This window comes from Uloborus diversus, chromosome 2 (genome assembly GCF_026930045.1).
Source record: "Uloborus diversus isolate 005 chromosome 2, Udiv.v.3.1, whole genome shotgun sequence".
Lineage (NCBI taxonomy): Eukaryota > Metazoa > Arthropoda > Arachnida > Araneae > Uloboridae > Uloborus > Uloborus diversus.
Window position 1 is genome coordinate 213,693,219 of NC_072732.1, and position 18,553 is coordinate 213,711,771.

Here is an 18,553-nt window from a genome sequence, read left to right on the forward strand (position 1 = left end):
CTCCGGGAATCATTGGGCGTGCGTTCTAATCCCGTCTACACCGAAATTAAATTTATAATGTTGCAACTCAATTTTCGTCCACTTTTTGTGATCGGATTCTTTTAAAATTTGGAATGCAACCTCAGACCCGGTGATAATGCAGTATTCTATAATCAAATTAATTTATTAACGATAAGTTATTAGTTTATTCTAACTAACACACTTTTATTAGCTTAACTTGCATGTTTGTGGGTCCAACTTTTCTTTGGACAAATAGCCAGTGACTTATTAGAGTTACGTACAACGTACAAATCAGAGCTGCGGAGTGTATGATGTTTGCACATTAATTTACAAGAAAGCATTCAAAATGTCAGATGCAAATAAAATAATAGTTTAAAAAAGTAAAAAAAAAAAACACTTTTGTAGCAAAATGAACTAAAAAGCAAAAAATAAAATAATAGTTTAAAAAATTTAAAAAACACGCTTTAGTAGCAAAATGAACTAAAAAGTTAAAAATAATCTTTGGATGACAAATATGTATATAAAGAAATTGACCAAACACTTAATTTTACTGTAATAGAAAAAAAGATTGGGAGGCTTCTTATCAGTTGTCTGAAATTTCTTCCACTTGTTATCCATGCAAAAATGTAAATAGGCAGCCCCCCACGCTTTTTTTATTACAGTAAAATTAAGTGTTTGGTCAATTACTTTATATACTTGTCATCCAAAGATTATTAACTTTTTAGTTCATTTTGCTACTAAAGCGTGTTTTTTGAGCAATCACGATTGCTTATTGCTTTCATTTGACTGTTTTTGACGTTCCTTTGATTTTTCTCACCAGCACCCTCCGCAGCATCACCATAGACCGGCTCCTCACGATGCTCTAGCGAAAACCGTCTCCAGGCTGCGTCTATATCCTACACACACAGGCATACATACACGCACCTACACACATATACATATATACACCTACACACATACACAAACACACACACACCTGCACACTCACATACACACAACTACCCATACACTCATGCCTGCACACAAACACACATGCCTACACACACACACGTACCCCCCACCCAAAAACACACACGCCTACATATGCACACTCGTGATTGCGAAAAACATAATTTGAATTCAAGATGACAAAATTCAAATTAATTTTTTTTTTAGTTTTTTAATCGATTATATTTTTTTTTTATTTAAATGCGAATAGAGTGAGAGCTAATTTATTTATTCCTTCGTCTGCAATCGAACGTTCTTGCACAGAGTTACAGAGATCATGAGAATGACGAGAAAAACAAAGAGCACTCCGAGGTTGAGAATGTAGATGCGATATCTCCTGCTCAGGGCTTTTTCTGTCACTTGAAGGCGGACGGTGCCCACCAATTTCTTGTCATCCCAGCAACTGGAAGAAAAAAAAATATATTAATTTGAATTTTTGCATTTTGGATTCAAATTATTTTTTTCGCAATCACGTGTGTGTGTCTGTGTATGTAGGCATGTGTGCTTATGTGTGTGTGGGGAGTATGTGTGTTTGTATGTACGGGGGTATGTGTGTGTAGGCATGTGTGTTTGTGTCTGTGTGCAGGTATGAGTGTGTGGGTAGTTGTGTGTATGAGTGTTTGTGTGTGTGTGTGTAGTTGTGTGTAGGCATATGAGTGTGATGAGTGTGTAGGTAGTTGTGTGTATGTGTGTATGTATGCGTATGTGTCTGTATATATGCGTGTGTGTATGTGTTTGAGTGTGTGTATGTGTTTGTGTGTGTGTTTGTGTGTGTATGTGTTTGTGTGTGTATGTGTGTATGCGCGTGTGTGTGTATGTGTAGTTGTGTATGTATGCGTGTAAGTGTAGGATATTGACGCAACCTGGAGACGGTTTTCGCTAGAGTAGCAGCATCGTGAGGAGTCGGTCGACGGTGGTGCTGCAGAGGGTGCTGGCGGGAAAATAAAATGATAGCACATCAAAACGGTCAAATGAAAGCAATAAGCAATCGTGATTGCTCAAAAAATCTTGATTCAGGAGTTTGAGAAAATTCTTTACTCAAAAGCCTCATATATATAATAGCAAATTCACTAATCGTGTAACGCTCCTGACGTCACCAACAATGAAACTCGCGCCATAGCATAATAGTTTGATAATATTTTTCGGTAATGTTTGACATGCAGGGAAATGCTTTATTTTGACAAGACTGAGCTGCATCCGGTAACCAGTGATGTTCCCATCAATTTTTCTGAGAGTATACTCCCAGTAATCAGTTAGGCATAATATGTGTATGCGATCATATACATAATATGTCATAATATGAAAGTTTTTGAAGCTTGGGGGTATACGCTATATGTTTAAAAAATGTTTAAGAGTATACGGCGTATATGGAGTATACCCTATGGGAACGCCACTGCTGGTAAAGTAACTGTTTTACTGATAGACTGTCATTCTGGTAACATAATTGTTTTACTGGTAAACTGTTATTTAAGGAGAATGAAGAAACGAAAAAGTAGTCAACAATGAACGCTATATACTGGAGTTTAGAGTTAATCCACTGGAGTTAGGGTTAAAATTTCAAAATATCACCGAACAGGCAATTACTTCGTTCAAATGTAGAAACAATTTTCACTCGTCATACCATGACGGGCAATTTTCTAGTTGTTTGATAAATTATAATTTTTCTTTTCTCTTTTTGAGCAATCACCAATTACTTGGTATTCCCACTTGACCGAAGATGATGTTGCTCCCATTTTTACTTCCTTTTACAAAAAAGGAAGTATTGTATTCGCGAAAAAATTTTCACTAAAAAATCGACCTTAATTTCTATTTTGCTCGCCCCGAATAAATATTGATTTTTTTTTCAACCCGACCACACGTGAATACATGCCTAAGAACGTATAGACACCTGAATAATCCATTTTGACGATCCCCGAGTTAATTACAACGAGTTTTCTCGTGACGTCCGTATGTACGTATGTATGTATGTGCGTATGTGTGTATGTATCTCGCATAACTCAAGAATGGTATGTCCTAGAAAGTTGAAATTGGGCACATAGTGAGTTCTAGTTGTGCACCTTCTCTTTTGGTTGCATTCGGATGTTCCAAAAGGGGTCTTTTACACCTTTTTTTGGGTAAAATCATTGTTAATTTCAATGTAAACTCAAGCGGTGGTATAATTTGGCAAACACTTGGCAATATATCGCCAAGCTTTTGGTCGCACAGTTTTGTCGCTAACTTGGCGACGAATTTGGCGTTTTTTTTATATACATATAAATCTGGTTTCAATTTGGCAATATTTAGAGAGTTAACTATTAAATCACATTAAAACTGCCAATATTGGGAAAATTTATCTGTATAAAACGTTTTCTTTGCATCGGTTCGCAACAGACTTGGAATGAAAGTATTTAAATTGTTTTTTTTTTTTGCTCACTCCGAGGCACTATTATCTTTAAATTGGAGTAAAAAGAAGTCATGTGATGCACACACACACACATCAGCTCGTTCTGATTATTTTGACAACGATTGTTTTTTATATTCATTTATTTAGAGAGCGAAAATTTCGCCGTCATGGTCACAAATCGTCTGCGGTTTGATTTTATTCACATCCTTTTCATGGCTTAACTCAATCAAATTTTGCATTAAAGTTTTTTTTTCTGGGGGGGGGGGAGTTTTGTTTTTTTCAGGAAAGAACACTTTTATAAATGAACTTAAACAGCAAAACTTCATAGTAAATACGAGATTTCCAGATTACAAATTCCTATCATATAAGATTGATAAGAAGTAAAAATGCATATTGTTATGCGATGTAAATAATCTTTATGATAAGTGCACAGGTCAGTAACGGCCACGAAATCTTTATTTTTATTGCCACATCTTAATCACTATTTCTTTTTATTTGAGAAATATGACTCGTATTATCTATTCTAGAAAATCACCAGTCATGATATGACGGGTGCAATTTCTAGGCCATTTCCATTCCATTCCATTTGTAGAAACAAGAAACCCAACGAGTAGGGTCCTGATCACAATTCGTGATCGCGAAAAACATAATTTGTGTTTAAGACGTCAAAATTCAAATGAGTGCTGGATGCTGAATGTTTCAAATCTGAAGACTATTTCTATGAGCTTGGAACGCACTACTTATTTTATTTCATGCTTTTTAGTGCGAATCAAGCTCATAGAAAGCTTTAGATTTTAAAAAAAAAACTGTTTTAAAATTTTATTTCAAAGTTTTTGCGTATAGAAATTTATCTAAGGTGAAACTTTTACCGAGCTCAACTACCTGTAACCTATCCTAATTAAAAACAAACAAACAAAGAAAAAAGGTCTTCGCGTTCATTCTATTCGCAACTCTAGCGCTCGAATACGCTACCTTGTGGTGATTAACGATATTTCCGAAAAAGGTAAAACATTCCATTCCACGTGTTTTCTGTGGGGTAAATTACAGGCTTCAGACAGTTTGTGGTGTAATGTAATTCCAGAAGAATAGAAAAGAAAGCTTTTCCACAAACACGATGAAAAATTACTGTAATTCACAAAGCGTCAAAGCAAGTTATAAGTTACGGCATTTGTTTGTTTTACCTTTTTCATCCGCCGTTAGAATGTGGCTGCAGCGCCCCCTATAGTTTATTGGAGTTGCGAATTGTAAATGCATTGCTCATAAAAAGATAATATCATATTTACCGCTAATCTGCTCTAAATGTTTGTAGGCTCGAATTTAAAACAATTGTTAACAAGTATATAGTGAAAAAAGGCTTTTTATAAACGGTTTTAAACTGATGATGGCTTTAAAAAAAAGCATAGAAAATCCGTATTATCTTAAAAGTTTAAAACGTTCAAATTTTACAAATCTGTGCTTGTTTAAGTTCAGCCTTGTAATTATGTAGTCTGTAAACTTTATTCACAACATTAACTTTGTAATTACGATTAGCTTTCACTGTTTATGGTAACAGGTAAAAAACAAATTCGGGGACGAGGGGGGGGGGAGCCATTATGACAAAGAAAATAAGTTAAGAAATCGTCCTTAAAAAAGAAAAACTAATTTCGTTTTAACGTGAATTAAAGATCGAATACGGAAGTTTACGTAAAAAATAAAAACCTATTTTCGACAAAAGTGCTCAAAAGTAGAAGAATAAATAGCCAGGTTGAAGAATTCTGATGACGTAAAATGGAAACATTTTTTTTTTTACTTTACTCAAGGATAATCTAATTTTCAATATTAGGTAATTAGTAGTAGTTTTCTCTTCAATCACGTGATGCAAGGTAAATGACTATCGTGAGACTCTGGGAAATTGAGCTCCGACTCTGACAATGTTTACCTCTGTTTCGGAAAATAGGGAGGGGTAATTGGCGCTAAATTGAGTTGAGAAACTCTTAGTACTTCTTCAAAAAGAGCAGGTTTGTTTTGTTCTGTCAATACCAAGTTTACAATCGACATTATCCTGATACACCATCAGAGTGGATTCTCAAAATAACATCTTTCATGAGAGAGAGAGAGACAGAGAGAGAGAGAGAGAACTTCCAGTACATTTTTTTCCAAACTAAAGTTTTATCTAGTTAGTGATCCCCATCGGGAGCTCCTGCCTGCTCGTGGCCCTGCTGCAGTCGAATTCTTATAGAGTTGCTTTCTTTGTCGCGCAGCAGACCCGGATCTATAAATTTTGGGCAACCTGCAACAAAATCTGTCGGGTTTCTCTCAGAGGCTAACAGTGCATATTGCAACGCTCATAAGTCTTAATGTTAGTTGAGCAATCACGATTGCTTATTGTTCTCACTTGACCGTCCTTGATGTTCCGGTTCCTTTTTCAGCTTGGACCAGGGCCTCTGCAGCACCACCGCCTGCCGTCCTCCAGGCGCGGCTGTCCCCCGGTCCTGAGCTATCGGCTTCTCCTGGTCGGATGCGTCCATGTCCTACACACACGCACGCTCACACACATACAAACACACGACTTCACACACTCCTACACACATTCCTACACACACACATACTCATGCCTGCACACAGACACTAACACACATGCTTACATACACACACACACCAATGCCTACACGCACACGCGCGTACACAACACTCACTCACACACATGCATGCATATATACACTTACACACACACGCACTCACACACATACACATGCGCCTACACAAACACCCACGCGCATACACACGCTCGTGATTGCGAAAAACATAATTTGAATTCAAGATGCCAAAAATTCAAATTAATGTAATTTTTTTTTTTTTCCTTTTTCAATTTCTTGGGTCGTTGGGTCCTTTAAGGACGTGGACCCCCCGCGTTGCGGAGACTGTGGGTACGCAGATCTAGAGATCCTATAAAGGGAGAGATTGGACAACGGCGCACCGATCTCCGCCATGTTTAGTCCAAGTGTTGTCAGCTCAAAATGCTGCGCTGTGTGAATTTTTAGCTTTCTCACGGAATGTATGTAGGACATGAAATCTTTAAAGAACAGACTGATTTTTTTTCTCCTCGTATTTTCATTAAACGGAGTGGGCGCCAAGTCTGACAATTCGGCCCCAATCGTTTCGCATCGTCATAGCGCGTACAAAGAAATTTTTATTTCTCAAAAATTTGTTCATAAAGATAGAAAACAAACAAATATTTGTGATCTGCACATTTCCCTTCATGATATCATAACCACCTTCCAATTTTGTCGATACAATTTACAGTGATATTTGGGGCAGAAGATGCATTACGGTCTACGGGGAATGAGCATCTTTGGACATAAGATGGCCGCCGTTCCGAAGTTGTCCAGTCTCTCCGTATTTAAGATCTCTACGCAGATCCGGACATGTCGCGGAAAGAACAAATTATGCTAATTTTGTCCACAATTAGAAAAATTCGTTTTTGCTTCAAAATAATTTATGTCATGAATATGCGTTCCATTATTTTTTTTCTAGAGATTTTGTTCGCATAAGGTAAGGTATTCAAGATATTTTAAAAAACTTTTTATTTCAAGCTGAAGTATAATGCATGTACGAAGTATAAACAACATACAACGTGTCCCCGATTAAGCTGCAAGACCTCTAATTTTTTAGTCGTTGGTCCTAGATACATACTGCGAAAATGGTCAAAATAAGATGAAGACTTAAATATTGAAAGATTGAAGCAAAAAAAAAAAAAAAAAAAAAAAAAAAAAAAAAAAAAGAATAAATACAAATTTTAACTTTTTACATGGCTCTCGGATCCTATAAGTAATATTTAGGGAAATCCCAAGCATAAGAAAACAATTAAAGCACGGTAAGTTCGACATAATTCGACCAATACACGCCAGGAAAATAACAACGTTTCGCGACTTATGTCACTTTATAATCCTGCTTTTGGTCAAATAGCGGCTTAATATGTATGTATATATATATTGTTACAAATCCTGTAAATAGTAATTATTGTAGTAACGTAACCTGTAAATAGTTTCCCGTAATGAATATACAACCCCTTTTCATATGGCTAAAGTATACGACCCTCCTATTTCCTTTTTGTTCATTGATAAAATTTGATAACGGTCTACTATGTTCCAGAAGCGTGTGGAATATTTGAGAGATTTCTTTTCGGTGTGTATATAAACCGTTAGCGATGGATAAAAAGTGAGTTTCGATTGAGATTTCGAACTGAGAGCGTATTTGCTCTGTTTATTGCGAGGCATTTCGCTGTGTTGTTTTCGTATTTGGAAGTAAATACGTGTGTAAACGTTGAGTTTACGGTGTTGTGTGATAATTGCTTAATTGCTGATGAATAATTTAGCAGTTGTTGACGATCTTTCCTGTACATAGTGTAAATAAATTTCCTGTGTTTTTATCAAGAACTGTGTCTTCATTTCAAGAAAGTGGAAGTCGCACCGAATCCGTTACAATTTGGCGCCCAACGTGGGGCTACTTCTGGACTTTCTTGGAGTAAGTGTGACTTTGGACATTTTTTTCATAAAGACTTTTTAAATTTGGACTTTGTTTTTATGGTGATTACTCGCGCAATGGATGAACAATTAAAACAACTTCTTGACGCAATCACCTCTGTGAAAAGTGATTTGACTGCAAGTTTTACTGCAAATCAAGAACAATTGAAAAATGAATTAGCGACTAACCAAGAACTGCTAAATAGTGATTTAACTGCTAAAATTACTACAAGTCACGATGAAATGAAAAGTGACCTAACGTCGATGAAAACCATGATGGAGAATCAACTAACCGCCATGGGAGATAAAGTCGATGCTCTGGAAGAAAAATTTGATACTGTGGAGGAGCGCATCGCCAATATGGAAAATAAGTTGGAAGAAGAAGACAAGAAATTGACTTCATTTAAGGAAGAAATAATTAAGGACGTGGAAAGGAGATTGGCGACCGCGGAAAGCAGCTTTGTACAGTTTGGCGCTCCCACATCTGTTGCTCGACCGTCCATTAAACTGGCCACATTTGATGGGAAAAGTTCGTGGCAGGTGTACAAGACCCAATCCATGATAGTGGCGGAAGCGAACGGATGGGACTCTGCTACCAAGGCCTGTCATCTTGCAGCATCCCTGAGAGGTGACGCAGCGGACATTCTCCAGACCCTTCCGGACAGCCAGCGCCTGGATTTCGCCGCCCTCACATCTGCGTTGGAGCTTCGTTTCGGTGAGAAGTGCCAGAAAGGTTTCAGCCGACTCCAGTTGAAGTCCCGTTTCCAGAAAACCGGGGAAACCCTGCAAGAGCTAGCGGCTGACGTCGAGAGACTGTCTCATCTTGCTTTTTGCGACTGTCCTGCGGATGTTCGAGACAACCTGGCACTCAACTACTACATCGACGGGGTTCGAGATCCGGAAATCCAGAAAGCTCTACGGATGGCGGATGTCAAAGAATTCTGCTGTTGTGTATGCGATGAAGTTGGAGGCCGCCCAGCAAGCAACCCGCAAGGATCGCCATTCAATCCGCGGCGTGAAAACTGATGAGCCTGATCCGGTTTCGTCACGCTTTGCTGAACTGGAAAAGCAAATAAAAGAAATTGCAGGAACCCTCAAAAGGATTTCGGCTCCCAAGGACCAAAATCGACAACCACTTAAGTGCTGGAAATGTGGCGGCGAGGGTCACTTGCGAAGAAACTGTGAAGCTCGCCAAGAAACCGGAGGGAAGAGCGCCTCTCCCTCTCAGGTCCAGGAAAACTAAGCCATGGCAATCTCGCGGGGCGGAGGTCGCCAAATTGGAATGAGCTCCATTTTAAAGTTTTCCAGATTTCATCGACGAGTGGCGGCAGTAATGGACTGTTTGTTTACGCATACGTAAACGGGTTTCCCTGCGAACTGATTATTGACACTGGAGCCAATGTTACAATCATTAGAACAGATGTGGCTCGTCAATTTGGACTCAACATTCTATGGACGCCGCCCTGCGTTACCCTCCAAACTGTGACAGGTGACAAGATCGAGATTGAAGGTAAAGTAAACTTAGCAATTGTGTTTGGAAATGCCACTTACCATCATACGGCATTCGTTGCTGCTATCACAGACCCCTTAATTCTCGGATTGGACTTTTTAAAGAAATACGACTTCACCCTTGACTTCAAGATTAATGAACTGCACTCGATGAGAGAAGACATAGCCATCTTCAACGTTGAAAATGATGTAAAATCCGCTCATCAAATAATAGCCCAAACAGATTTATCAATTCCCTCAAGGTCAGAATCATTAATACCTGGCTCCCTTGAAGAAAGCAATAGTTTTCGATTTGGACTCATTGAATACCCCAACTTAAGCAATAGCCCAAAAGGAGTGCTGGTAGCATCTACGCTGGTGGACCTTTCTAAAGATGTAATTCCTGTCGTCAACGTGAGTGAAAGGCCAAGGAATATCCGGAAAGGTGAAGTTCTGGCAACTTGTACTCCAGTAAACTGCATCATTAGAAGAATCAATTCCCACGAGACTGTGTCTTCTGAGTCCTTGACATCGAAGTTAATTGGGAGTGCACCCTTATCGAAAGATCAAAGAACTGCTGCGGAACAATTTGTGGATGACTTCAAGCATCTGTTTTCATCTACATCGGAGGATGTTGGCCGTACGAATTTAACGCAGCATAGGATCTACACTGGAGAACACCCCCTTATTAAACAGCATCCAAGACGACTACCGTTCGCCAAGAAGGAAGAGGTTGAGACCCTCCTGAAAGAGATGAAGGAGAATGATGTAATCGAACCGTCATCCAGTCCTTGGGCCTCTCCCATCGTCTTGGTCCGAAAGAAAGATGGCTCCACCAGATTTTGTGTCCATTACCGACGGCTGAATGAAATCACCAAGAAAGACAGCTACCCTCTTCCACGGATAGACGACACCTTGACACTCTTTCCGGACACAAGTGGTTTTCGAACCTGGACTTGAAGAGCGGCTACTGGCAGGTTGAGATACACCCTGATGACCGAGAGAAGACAGCGTTTACAACTGGACAAGGCTTATGGCAGTTTAAAATGATGCCCTTCGGCCTCTGCAATGCACCAACTACGTTCGAGCGTCTTATGGAGACAGTGTTAAGAGGACTTTCCTACGAATCCTGTTTGGTCTACTTAGACGATATCATCATCGTGGGACGCAGTTTCGAAGAACATCTGGCAAACCTTAGGAAGGTGCTGCAAAAGCTTAAGGAGGCCAATCTGAAGTTAAGCCCGACCAAATGTAATTTGTTCCGCCGGGAAGTGAACTACCTTGGCCACATCATCTCTTCTGAAGGTGTACAAACCGATCCAGAAAAGGTATCTGCGGTCAAGAGTTGGAGTCGTCCCGAAAACATCCATCAGCTGCGAAGTTTCATGGGGCTCTGCACGTACTACACGAAGTTTGTAAAGGGTTTTTCCAACATTGCACGACCTTTGCATAAGCTGACGGAGAGCAAGCAAAAGTTTGAATGGTCCAAAGAATGCGAAGATGCATTTCTACGACTGAAGGAGGCTTTAACATCAACGCCTATCCTCGCCTACCCTCAGCCTGAAAAATCCTTCATCCTGGACACTGATGCGAGCCACGAGGGCATCGGAGCTGTTTTATCCCAAGAAATTGACGGCAATGAACATGTCATCGCTTACTGGAGCAAATGCTTATCAAAGTCGGAGCGAAATTACTGTGTCACCAGAAAGGAGTTACTGGCCATAGTGAAAGCTGTAGAACACTTCCATCATTACCTCTACGGCCGAAAATTTCTGCTTCGGACAGATCATGCCTCGTTAACTTGGCTTTTGAACTTCAGGAATCCAGAATGCCAGATAGCCAGGTGGATACAGCGGCTCCAGGAATATGACATGGAGATCAAGCACCGAAAAGGGTTGTCTCACGGTAATGCAGACGCTTTATCAAGGAGACCCTGTCCTGAGAAATGCAATTATTGTTCCCGAATCGAGAAACAGTATGGAACGACTAGTCCTACTGCCTATCAGGTGACAGTGACTCCAACATCTTCAGAACCTGATCCATGGAGTGACGACCAAGTTCGAAAAGATCAACTTGAAGACCCCGACATAAAACCAATTTTGGAGTTCATGGAGAGTGACAGTCGGCGACCTAGCTGGCAGAACGTTTCCATCTTTAGTCCTGCAACAAAAAGATACTGGGCTTTATGGAATTCACTCCATTTACGGAACGGCGTACTGTACCGAAAATGGGAATCTGATGACGGCAAAACGTCTAGGTGGCAGTTACTACTTCCCCGATCAAGGATTTCAGATGTTCTGAAAGAAATACATAGTAGTGCGACTGGAGGACATTTTGGTGTGTTGAAAACCCTCAATAAAGTTCGGGAGCGCTTCTTCTGGAGCAAGGCGAAGGATGACGTGGAGAAGTGGTGCCATTCTTGTGACGCCTGTTCTGCTCGTAAAGGATCGAAGAAAAGAAGCAGAGGGAAGCTACATCTGTACAACGTTGGAGCTCCTTTCGAACGAATTGGGATCGACATCCTGGGTCCTCTACCAAGAACTGCTGATGGGAACAAATACATTCTTGTTTCCATCGACTACTTCACCAAATGGCCGGAAGCATATCCCATTCCAGATCAAGAGGCTACCACCGTAGCAGAGACTCTAGTCCAACATTGGATCTCGAGATACGGAACACCTTTGCAGATTCATTCCGATCAAGGGAGGAATTTCATCTCTGCTGTGTTTAAGGGCCTATGTCAAATTCTCGGAATTGAGAAAACTAGGACAACACCACTACACCCACAATCGGACGGCATGGTGGAGAGATTTAACCGCACAATCCTGAATAATCTCTCACTTATGGTCTCCAGAAATCAACAGGATTGGGACAAGAAGCTACCTTTGTTCCTGCTGGCCTACCGCAGTGCTGTCCACGAGACTACCGGATATGCCCCATCTCAGATGCTCTTCGGACGAGAGCTTCGGCTACCTTGTGATCTCGTCTTCGGTCGTCCTCCGGATGCGCCTGCATCGCCTGAGGAGTACATCCAAGATCTCCAGGCCCGGTTGGAAGACGTTCATAACTTCGCACGAGAGCGAATCAACATCGCAGCGGAGAAGATGAAGATGCGATACGACACAAGGTCTACTGGACATGAATTCAACGAAGGCGACAAGGTTTGGTTATGGAAATGCGTCCGACGGAAAGGTCTGTCACCCAAATTGCAGTCGCATTGGGATGGACCCTCCAAAGTCCTTAACCGACTAAATGACGTCGTAGTGAGGATCCAAAAATCACCTAATGCAAAACCTAGGGTTGTACATTATGATCGGTTAGCCCCATACTATGGCCATAGTTCATGAGTATTACGTAAACAACCATGGTTGATAACATAAAAGTTGTAGATAATTTTTGCTTTTAATGTTCAGTAATATTTCTTGTTATTATTGTGTTTTCTGTATCTGTTAGTTTAATGTGTGTAATTGTGAACTTGTGATAGAAGTTTGGCACCCTTTCTGGGGATTGTACTGCCCGGGACGTGCAGTCCTTAGGAAGGGGGCAATGTTACAAATCCTGTAAATAGTAATTATTGTAGTAACGTAACCTGTAAATAGTTTCCCTTAATGAATATACAACCCCTTTTCATATGGCTAAAGTATACGATCCCCCTATTTCCTTTTTGTTCATTGATAAAATTTGATAACGGTCTACTATGTTCCAGAAGCGTGTGGAATATTTGAGAGATTTCTTTTCGGTGTGTATATAAACCGTTAGCGATGGATAAAAAGTGAGTTTCGATTGAGATTTCGAACTGAGAGCGTATTTGCTCTGTTTATTGCGAGGCATTTCGCTGTGTTGTTTTCGTATTTGGAAGTAAATACATGTGTAAACGTTGAGTTTACGGTGTTGTGTGATAATTGCTTAATTGCTGATGAATAATTTAGCAGTTGTTGACGATCTTTCCTGTACATAGTGTAAATAAATTTCCTGTGTTTTTATCAAGAACTGTGTCTTCATTTCAAGAAAGTGGAAGTCGCACCGAATCCGTTACAATATTAAGGGCATATCACAGGGTCGCCCCGATGAGAAGTCACTGTGACCTGTCCAAAAATTTCCTTATTCGGCCAACTTTGTTCAATGATTCATCAAATTTGGAAACGTAAATGTAACTGCAATTTTTAAATGCCCGAATGCCCATTTCCATTGAATGTACTTATTCATGAAAACAGTACTTTATAATTCGGTAAGATTTGAAGTTACATTCGACAAATTGAGAATTCCATCCTCTCAAAAATTTAAGTTCGAGGCGCCCCTAGATCCACATTTCCCTGGATGCTTTAGTAGAGTAGTATAAACCCTAGAGACGTCATGGGGGGGGGGGGCTGTGTGCAGGGCCCGATCAAGACAAACTGGTGCCCAGGTCCTGAGTAAAAATTGGTGCCCCCCCATGAGAAAATCAGCACAATTTCAAAGTAAATGTTTTATATTAGAAACCTAATACACTAGAAACCTACACATTACTACAGAAACCTGGGATTTGAATACCAAACACTTGATAATCACCATACTTATCATAGTTAAAATTGCCTTACCTTAAGGTGAAAATGAGTTAAAAAACAATTTAAAACTACAAAAACAGCAAAAAAAAAACTAATTCTGACATTAAGCTTTAAAAAGGCTTCTTTCAGACTTTAACAGAGGCAAATGTGTCGATCACATACATCATCGAAATCTAATTTTGATGTCACAAAATTTTCAATGGTCAATAAGAAAAACGCCTGTAAATTATCCTGAGAAACGCAGCTTCTCAAACGATTTTTGATTCTTTTCAAAGCTGAAAAGGAACGTTCACTTTAACAGAAAAAAAAGGAAGGAAGTTAATTTAGGCTACTTTAGTGCCCCTAAATTTGTGGTACCCAGGTCCGCGGACCCACCGGACCGTGCGTTAATCAGACCCTGGCTGTGTGCGATTATGACCTTCTCATCTCTTTTTCACTACACCACTGCGCAGTGAACATCATTACATCTTTGATTGTTGAAAGCTATTAGACAATTCGGCTTACCTGTATATAGCAGAGTCAGAATATCGCAGTTGGCGAATGATGAGGTTGTTTGCGAGGTCAATCTTGACTCGTCCTTTCGTCCGGACATGGACCTTGCTTGGATTGATCACGAAAGACTCGTTACGCCACACGAAAAATTTCCCTTCCGTGTTTCTGAAAAGACATTGGAATTAAAGCATATTTTGCGTTAAATTTTCGTTCCACCTTCGTGTATTGAGATGCCCCTTAGGGTCATATTCACCAGCCTACCGAAATTAATCTCAGTCAGAGACCCGAACCACCGATTGAGGCCTTCTTATTGGTTGGAGCAAGCTTGGAACATGCGGTTTGGCTGTCTGAAGGAATGCCAAATCGTCTGGTGAATATAGGCCTTAGATAGTTAGGAAAATGAGTGGGTGGTAGTTTTCGGTCTGGGAAATATTAGGTTGCTTAATTTAGTTACTTATGTAGCTCGAGTTTCAGAGAAACGAAGGATTTATGGTGTTTGGTGGCGTGGAAACGAGAAACATTTATGCACTAGTCGACCCGTGCGGAACTCCGCACTGTACTTCGAATCGTTTCAAAAGGCATTTCGCTCTTTAAAAATTTCAAAGAAAAAATATTAGGAAGAAAAACCGAAAAAAGTAAGCGCACAAGAGAAGGCATGTAATTTGAAGACAACAGTAACAAAACCTCGTTAAATACAACGTTGTGATAATTTGATCATCGCTCCCCTTTTGGTTGTACGTATTTTCAATGCAAACATAAATATCATTAAAAGTGTGGCTGAGGGATTCGTGAAAAAGCAATAATTTTGCATGTGAAAAATCAGGTTGTGGCAAATACAGTCCTGCCCATGTGAGCATCTGACGGAAAAAAAGAAACAGTAAAGAGATATTTAGTGGCACGGATTCGAACTGGCGCCATTCTGATTAACAGTACGACGCTCCAACAAATCTAGCAACTGCGCCTTCCTTTTCGAATGCTATTCATTGAAGGAATGCGTAATAAAACACAGTAAAAAAAGCTTTTTGCCGAAAAAAATATAATAAGATCATGCGTCTATGTTTTGTCATTAGCCAGCATGATACGATTTAAAATTATTCGTAAAACATGGAATTAGATTAAAGAATGAGGAAGATCTCACTCAGCGATTGAAACAAACATTCTAGAGAAGTAATAAATTCGATTGAAAAAATAAGTGTTTTTTTTTTTTTTTGAATATTCAACAATTTCCCATAGCAGGTTTCTTTAACCTATACGGCTTAAATGCCCGCACTTGTTTTTCTTTTAATCGAACACTTAAAATTCAAAACCAAAACCAGTTGAACTGAGTCTGTTTTTTCGAACGTAGACAAAATGCTTTTTTTTTTTTTTCAGCCGAAAGCAGAGGAGTAGAAAATGATTTTTTACTAATGAAGTTAATAATAATTTTAATATTTTCTATCGTATTCGAATAAATAATTAAAGATTATGAAACTCGTGGTTCTGTTGTATGTTATGAGTACATGTAATGCGTAATATTAAAGTAAATTTGCTATTATGTCGGACAGCCCGAACTGGCCCGAAGTTCAGACAGTTTATAGCCGAACGTTCTACCGGAAAAAAAAACACACAGGTTAATTTTAAATTTTTTTTATCTTGCCGAGAAGTGTCTTTATTTTTGAAAATTTTTACAATTTGTTATCGCAGGCTGTTTGAACCGTTATGACGTAGATGGCAGTACGTGTTTATCATTTAACAGCACGGTTAAAATACAAAATAATTTGAACTAAGTTCTTTTTTAAGCGTAGCTTTTCAAATGTAGAAAAAATGTGATACGCTATTTGTTTTTTTGCAAAAAGAAGAAAAATATATATATTACCCTTTAAATTGAGGTAGTAATTTTTTTATTTGTACAAAGAGTCAAAAACTCATTAGAAGGATCTATATTTCAACATACGATTTATTATATTTTACTGAACAAAAAACAATTCCATTGTAGTCTGAAATCTTAAACCTGATACTTATATTTTCGCTTACATTATGCTTTAATTTTCTTACCGGAGCCAAAGCTTTAAAAAAAAAACCTTACAATTGAGTATCAGTTTAGCTCCGTGTTGCATCAAGTTTTCATAACAGCTAGGAGCGTTTCTATCTCATGTATTCCCTCATATTTGTTATTCATTGTTCATGTAATGCGCGATATTTTTCTTATTTTTTGCTGCAGATTGTCCGGACGTGGGCCCGAACACGCATTCTCCTGGTTACCAGTCGAACGCTCTGCCGATCAAGCTATTCCGCTCTGTCGGTAACAGTGCAAGTTAAAGCTATAAATTTAACCGAAAACTTCATTCTGGTTCTTTAAAACAGGTTTTTTTGCCCGAAAAAACAATTTTTAGACCGTGGGTCTATTTTTCGTCAGTAGCCTGCACGATAAGCTTTAAAATAAGGTGTAAATCAAAGAAATCGATCAATAATTGAGGAAAATCTCGCGTAGAAACCAAAAACAGGCTACAGAAATAATATATAAGGATTATGTTGAGGAAAGAATGACGTTTTTGAAATACGAATTAAAACTAGTATGTTGTGGCCATCACGAAACTTTCTTCTATATTTTTCTTTTTTTTTCTGATCCCTCCCCATGCTTGACGAGGAAGCAATATTCCCAATGAAAACAAAATTACACATGCAAAAACTTGACGACCATCCCAATGTCTGAATTATTGCAAAAGCAAAGCAAAGAGCGAAAATTGAAAGTTATTTTAAAAGCCTTGCTTGAATTAATTACAAATATTTTATTTGTTAACAAACATAAGATGGCAACAGTTAAAAATTTTAAATCATTGAGATAATATTTCCGATCATTTCCATGCAATTAAAATCACGAGAAATACGCAGACGACAATCTATTACGATTTATCTTTCTTATTGTTGCATTAATAAAAATATTTTTTATTCGCAAAAAAAAAAAAAAAAAAAAAAAAAAAATCAACACCTCTTGGAGCGATCGGCGTCAAAATTGAACCAAAGCCTGTTTACATATGGATTCACATATATTCCAAATTTCAACCAGAACGTAGCATTACTTCTTGAGATAGGGCACTCAAAATGGAAAAAAAGAACGGGTGATTGCGCTACCCCCTTTTTAGCTGTTGACACAAAAATAAAATCAGTTCTTATACCCACTAAGGGCTACTTGCCGATAAATTTTTCTTTCATTCCGTTCATTATTTCTTGAGATACAGCAGTCACAATTGACGACAAAAAACGTTCTATAGCTAAACCCCCGTTTGAGTTATTGACACCAAAATTGAATCAGCACCTGCTCCTGTTAATACCAACATATGGACCAAATTTTGTTTGATTCCGCCAGTTACTTCCTGAGGAATAGCAAGCATGCGTAACTCGAAAAACGTCCCATTGCTCCACCCCCCTTGGAGGAATTCGCGCCAAAAACTAATGGGCACAAGTTCACATAGGGGCACATATGTGTACTGAATTTCGTTCGATTTCATGCGGTAGTTTTTGTTGTAGAGCGGCCACAAAAAACTGGTCACACACAGACGTGACACACATACATACACACACACATACATACATACACACACACACACACACAGACAGACATTTTCCAAAAATGGTCGAAATGGACTCAGCACACCTCAAAACGTTCGAATCCGTCAAAATTCGAAATTCGAAAATTTGCACGAATCCAATACTTTCTTCTATATATTAGATATAGAACAGAGGTTCCCAACCGGTGGTTCGCGAACCCCCAGGGGTTCGCGAGGTGCAGGAAGGGGGTTCGCGAAAATTTCGGTGCAATGGCGGATTTTTCCTAGTTTGGTAAAAAATTATAAAATATTCAATTTGCACACATATTTACTAATTTTTTTTTTAATTTGAAAACGCGCCAGACTCTTCTATTAAGCTCAAAAAAAAAAAAAAAAAAATCTTTCAGCGGTTAAAAAGAAATTTTCTCATTTTTTTTTCGATAGACAACAAAAAGAGATATCCTTCCTTCTTTATTGCTAGGCGCCATGCAGAAACGTTGTATTAAGCTGTGGCGGGGATAACGATGACCTTAAAAAGGCGCCATCGCGTGGAGTCAATCAAACAATATACATAATATACATATGTCGAAAAAAATAAAGAATTCTCAAACAATGCATCATAGGGGTATT

At 39.0% G+C, this 18,553-nt stretch overlaps 1 protein-coding gene across 1 annotated transcript in view; it reads right to left on the reverse strand.

Annotated features, from left to right (window-relative positions):
* Positions 1-1,215: 1,215 nt before the first annotated feature.
* The window catches only part of LOC129216789 (Ig-like V-type domain-containing protein FAM187A), a 28,430-nt gene continuing 11,092 nt past the window's right edge, over positions 1,216-18,553 (reverse strand). Inside the window, exons 4-5 of the mRNA XM_054851004.1 lie at positions 14,409-14,561; positions 1,216-1,390 (exon numbers count right to left, since the gene is read on the reverse strand). Coding sequence (XP_054706979.1) covers positions 1,216-1,390; positions 14,409-14,561 — 328 coding nt within the window. The remainder of the gene's footprint in view (positions 1,391-14,408; positions 14,562-18,553) is intronic.